Source organism: Oxyura jamaicensis, unplaced genomic scaffold, assembly GCF_011077185.1.
Source record: "Oxyura jamaicensis isolate SHBP4307 breed ruddy duck unplaced genomic scaffold, BPBGC_Ojam_1.0 oxyUn_random_OJ68364, whole genome shotgun sequence".
NCBI lineage: Eukaryota > Metazoa > Chordata > Aves > Anseriformes > Anatidae > Oxyura > Oxyura jamaicensis.
The window spans coordinates 1-6113 of NW_023308882.1; the positions used below are offsets into that span (position 1 = coordinate 1).

Below are 6113 nucleotides of genomic sequence, written 5' to 3' on the forward strand. Positions count from 1 at the left end.
TCTTCCTTCCAGGCTGGCTGGGGATGGGGGTTTCACATGCACATGGACTGAGCCCGCGGTGTGCTGGGGGAAGGGGAGTAAGCAGAACATGGTAAGGGACGTGGAGATGTGCACTTTGAGCCTGGATTCCTCTGCTCTCAGCAGTGTCAAGGTTCTTTTCAAATGTGTGAGTATAATTTTCCTGCAGTTCTCACAGGACAGCTGGGACCAGACTTGAGCAGACTGGCTGTCCTCCTTGAAGGACACTCTGTTCTAAAATGATGATGATCATGATTTCTCTGATGTTGCCCCACAAGGATTCACTTTTTCAGTTCCAGCAGAAACACCAGGATTTGTGACTTAGAATATGTTCTGAGGTGTGGTGGGACAGCTAGAACATATATATATACATATATATATATATATATATATATATAAAAATAACCCACCACAGCTCTGCTCTGCAGTTTGGTAAACTGGGAACAAAACTGGGGAAAATCTCGTTTGATATCAGGAGGGAAATGAATCTGACATTCCCCCATGTTCCTCTTCACCTCTTACAGTAGGAAAGGACTGACTCCTGCATTGCCCATAGCAGAGCCCCCTGTTCCGACAGACATCCTCAGGCAGCATCAGTCAGGACACATGAAAGGGACCTGACAAACGTCTGCCTGAAAGTGGACAATTTATTTGGTGATTTTAAATGAGAAATTGAATTAGTTTTCCTCTGATACATTTCTTGTACTTTATTACTGTCATCCTCTTCTTTGTTCAGGATCACATCACAAAAAAAAGCAGATGTCCAACAGAACTGCAGTCACTGAGTTCCTCCTGCTTGCATTTGCAGACACGCAGAAGCTGCAGCTCCTGCACTTCACGCTCTTCCTGGGCATCTACCTGGCTGCCCTCCTGGGCAACGGCCTCATCCTCACCGCCATAGCCTGTGACAACCGCCTCCACACCCCCATGTACTTCTTCCTTCTCAACCTCGCCCTCCTTGACCTGGGTTACATCTCCACCACTCTCCCCAAAGCCATGGCCAATGCCCTCTGGAACACCAAGGCAATATCCTATCAAGGATGTGCAGCACAGGTCTTCTTTTTATTCTTCTTGGTTGGAGCAGAATATTCTGTTCTCACCATCATGGCCTACGACCGCTACGTTGCCATCTGCAAGCCCCTGCACTACGGGAGCCTGCTGGGCAGCAGAGCTTGTGCCCAGATGGCAGCAGCTGCCTGGGGCAGTGGCTTTCTCATTGCTGTCCTGCACACAGCCACTACATTTTCCCTGCCCCTCTGCCAAGGCAATGCTGTGGACCAGTTCTTCTGTGAAGTTCCCCAGATCCTCAAGCTCTCCTGCTCAGATGCCTACCTCAGGGAAGTAGGGGCAATTATGTTTAGTGGTTTTTTAGTCTTTGGTTGTTTTGTTTTCATTGTTGTATCCTACGTTCAGATCTTCAGGGCAGTGCTGAGGATGTCCTCTGAGCAGGGTCGGCACAAAGCCTTTTCCACGTGCCTCCCTCACTTGGCCATAGTCTCCCTGTTTGTCATCACTGCCATGTTTGCCTATATGAGGCCCCCTTACCTCTCCTCCCAAGCTCTAAATCTGGTGGTGGCTGTTCTGTACTCCATGGTGCCTCCAACACTGAACCCCCTCATCTACAGCATGAGGAATAAGGATCTCAAGGAGGCACTGAGGATGTTATTGCAATATTAATTATTTCAATGAGGAACCCATCTTCTGCATGTGATTCCCTGAAATATACCTGGACAAGGCAGAAACATTTCAAAAATTGTTCATCATTTTCAATATTATTCCAATATACTAAATATTTTTATATAATTTTATTTTATAAAATTAAGATATTTTTCTTCCTCTAACTTCTTCTACCTTTTCTTCTAACCCAAAGACCTCATGTAGAGATACTGCTAAGCTCTTTGTAACTAACTAAATAAAGGAACCAGCAGGTAGTCAGTTTCTGTGGATCTCATTTCTAATAAATTCTTCTCAGGTACAGCAGTGGTTGTGAGATGAAGTTCCTTGCTGCAACGTGGTGGAAAAGACCTGGTGTCTTTTGGGGCTGCCCTTTTCTGCCCTGGCAGGCACTCCCTCCCTGCAGCCTTTGAGTTAGGGTCACCACTTTCTTGGACCATGAACACTGACAGCAGCAGAACATGGCTGTTTTGGTGCTGGTCACACTTCTCTTCCACACTGTTGTCTTGTAGCACCACTGAATCAGAATTGGCCTTCCAACTAGTGCCCCTAGAAGTTCAGTTTTCAAAAGTGAGGTGGAGGAAGCATTGAGGAAGCAGCCTGATCTGATGTGAAAGTTCTCCCTGCTCAGAGCAGATCTTGGTACTGGGAACCTCCAGAGGTCCCTTCTGACTCTAATCCTGCAGGAAAGAAGGGTCAGGAGAGTGGAGGCATGGGGAGAAAACACTGCTGTGGGTTGAGGTATTGCTGACATTTGTAATCCCTGCTCCACGTTGTTCTCAGGGTTACATAATGAATGAGTTCATCCTTAAAAGATCCTCTGGCCCATGAGCTCCTGTTGTCCAGCTGGTTTGGAGATACTGCAGAGAAGTTCTCAGAAACACTGCCAGGCACTGCAGAATGATAGGTTCACTGAGACTGGAGGGGACCTCCAAAGCCCATCTAGCCCACCCCCACTAGCCGAGCACGGACACCTAAACCAGACAGCCCAGGCCCATTGACAGTTGGGCTTTGGTATCTCCAGTGATAGGGACTCGCCCAGTTTTGGGGAAACATGATCCAGTGCTTGGTATCCCTCACAGTAAAAGTGTTTTACTGCATGGAATGTCATGTATTCTCATGTCTTGTCCTGTCATGGAGACTGCTGAGATCGTCAGAAGAAAAGATCTGATAGTGAATCCATGTCTCATAGCCACTTCATAGCAGCAGACAGAGATGGTGCTGAGGGACTCAATGATTTCTCTCTATTAGCCTGTATCAAAAAGTTCTCCTAGGCCTCTGTATTCAGTGAAAGAGTTCAAGCATGAGAAGAGCAGGTACTGAGAGGAAGACCATGAAAATCCACCAGGACAAAGGCCATTTTCTGACCCTGCAGGGGACTAATCCTGGGCAAGGCCCTGCTTGGGAAGAAGCAATGTCAGACGTTCTTGGTGGGAAGGGAGCAGGGAAAAAGGCAGCCATGTGCCCTGGGAGCACAGGAGGGAAGGATGAAGGGCACCTCACCACAGCCTGCCAAGACCTGCAGGGATGTCAGGAAGAGCCCAGGGCCAGGCTCTGCTCCATGGTGCACAGGAAGCCCACCTCCTGCCACACTCTGTGTGGTGGCTGCAGCAGAGGGGACCCCCAGCCAGCCCCTGCATGGGGCTCTGACACCCACCTCACCCTGGCACTCTCCAGCACCCTCCTTGCTGCTCTCTGATGCACGCCAGGAACTTCCAGTGCATGCCAGACAGCACATCTGCTGAAGGCCAGTACGGGTGCTGCAGGGGCAGGTAACTCAGCATGGCCCTTGCAGCCCCATGCCCTGGGCCGGCCTCTCCCCTTGCCCTTGGTGCCAGCCTTGTCTCTGCTGGCAGGAGTGCTCTTGGCATGTGCTTCCTGGCCTTCCCTCACCTGTGGACAGCTGCTGCCCACTCAGGCTGCTGACACAAAAGTGTCTTCACAAGCAGCACCACCCCTTCGGCTGCTTCTCCTGACCTCCCCCACCCCACTGACTCCTTCTCTCTGCTGGGCTGCACCTTCTGCACCCAAACGCGTCCCTTGGCTGTCAGCTCCCTCTCCCCTGCCCCATGGGATGACCGTGCCATGGTAGGATGTGTTTCCAGTGGGCCATCTACGAGACACAGTAATGAAAACTATGATCAGGACTAGAAGGGTCCTTCTTCCAGCTAGGGGTAGGCTGGGAGAAAAGGGACAATCAGGTTTACTGGACTGTGTATAGTTAATGGCCTGGCACATCAGACCCACAAATGTATCAGGCTCTACGGGACACCAGTACACAGTGTATCCTAATGCCATCAAGCTATAAAGAGGTAGAACCCACCTGTATTTCTGGAGTGACAGGGGGATCCCAAGAGTTGACTGTATTGGAGGCTGAAGTGAGTCTAACTGGGAAGGAGTGGCAAAAGCACCCCATTGGGACTGGCCCGGAGGCTATGTGCATCCTCGGCATAGACTGCTTCAGGAGAGGGTACTCTGAAGTTCCAAGAGAGCACCAGTGGGGCTTTGGCATAGCTGCCTTGGAGATGGAGGACATTAAACAGTTGTCCACCTTGCTTGGTCTTCCACAGAATCCATCTGTTGTGGGTTTGCTGAGGGTTGAAGAAGAGCAGGTGCCAATGGTGGCACACCTGAGGCAGTGTCACGTTAACCGAGACTCCCTGATTCCCACCCATGAGCTGGTTCATCGACTGGAGAGCCAATGTGTAGATGTAGAACTTAGTAGCATGGTTTAGTGATGAACTTTTCAGTACTAAGGTAAAGTTGCATGACCTGTGTTACACGTCCTTGAGTAGTGTAAGGCACAATGCAATTCTTTTTGCCTTCTGCATCTATAGCACAGGTAGTATGACTTTGCCCTACTCTATTGACTGGACAGGTCTTTTCATATTGCTCAGTTTAGTTTTCCATGGCTGGAAAGAGACAATTTCCCAAAAGAGACCAAGCTCATGGGTACAGCTACAGACACTTGATATATTTTCTTTAGTTTTCATCCTGAGTTTTCCACAGAAGACCCGAGAGAGACTATAGATGTCCAGGTATCTACTAAGATTCGGGATTTATTTCTCAGATTCCATTGGTCATTTCAAATTTATTTTATTTTATTTTGTTTTGTTTTGTTTTGTTTTTGTTTTATTTTATTTTATTTTGTTTCATTTCATTTCATTTCATTTTTTTCCCTGACTTAGAAAGGGTTTCATGTGTTGAGCTGGGCTGCAGTTACAGGGATGAAGACAACTGCTGGCAATGGAGGTGTCAGACCTCCAGACTCTGCTTTTCCTCCTGATTATGTCCTCCAAAGAAGTCACCATAAATCAATAGCAAAAGGAGAATGATGCTCAAAACTGAAATGCAACAAAATTCAGCCTTTAAAATGATAAAAGATTGTTATTAGGTGCTTTTTGAAATCTTCTTCCTTAACTACACCATGCAACTTCTGCAGTTATCTGCACAAGCCGTGAAGCTGTGAAGAAAACTATGGAAGAGATGCTAGGAGTTTCTGCATTTTAATGAGTTCCATGGTGTATTATGGTGCTGAGTATATGAAGCTCAGGTACTGAGAGAAGAATGATGTAACCGCTTGAGCAAGTAAAGTCAGAAGGAAAAGTTGAAGTGACTTGGAGTATTAATGGGCCCACTGAGGGCTGTTACTAATTAAGCCTCCCTGGGAACTTGTTAGGGCAGATAATTGGAGGCCATGGTACCAGACAGGCAAAGCACTGTGCTGAGAAAAGTCTTGGTTGGTTTTAGTGAAGCAGAAGGGCCAAGGCCTGACCACAGTCACTGGGAGGGGACATCCTGCACCCTCACATCCAGGGCTCTTCCTGGAGGTCTGTGGGATGTGATGGGCAGTGTGGTGCCACAAGAAGAACAGTGGTATGACACCTCTGAGCTACTGCCCAGGGTTGAAAAGAATCAATGAGGTTGCATCACAATGAATATAATGTATCACCTCATAAGCTCTAGCCAAGGGGACAAAAACTTCAGGGCTATTGCAGCCTTCCATTTTTTCCAGCACCCTCTGCCTTCTCCTCTGCAGGCTTTCCTATGCTATCCCACACTTTGCCCTATTTCCTTGAAGTCTGCAGAAACCCATCTCTGTTCACCACCTTGCTCTCATCCCTTGCTTTGATCAATGTCTCGTCAACCCTCACCAGCTGTTCCTTGAAACACAAAACCATGGTCTGATCGCAGACACTCTTTGGGTGACCTCTGGCAACACAGCACAACCCTTTAAGGGACATTTATTCCTCCTCATGGCCAATGTATAGCATCCAAGGTACACTTTGTGGCAGTTTTTTCTCTCCTGCTCTTTCCTACTGCCAAAGAAAGCTCCATTAGGGTGGAAATCTCCTGAAGTAGGCATCCCAACCTATCAGCCTTCTTGCGGCCTGTCAGTCTTGTGGCCTGTCAGTCAACCA

General features: G+C 48.1%; 1 protein-coding gene across 1 annotated transcript; it reads left to right on the top strand.

Moving 5' to 3' along the window:
* The first annotated feature begins 501 nt into the window (after window positions 1-501).
* LOC118159176 (olfactory receptor 14A16-like) lies at window positions 502-1723 on the top strand. The gene has a single exon (XM_035313794.1). The coding sequence runs from the start codon at window positions 778-780 to the stop codon at window positions 1693-1695; it is 918 nt and encodes a 305-aa protein (XP_035169685.1). The 5' UTR covers window positions 502-777; the 3' UTR covers window positions 1696-1723.
* Window positions 1724-6113: the final 4390 nt, after the last annotated feature.

What these genes read in the sequence shown, in the direction of transcription:
- LOC118159176 (XM_035313794.1), top strand. Translation starts at nt 778, where the DNA reads ATGTCCAACAGAACTGCAGTCACTGAGTTCCTCCTGCTTGCATTTGCA.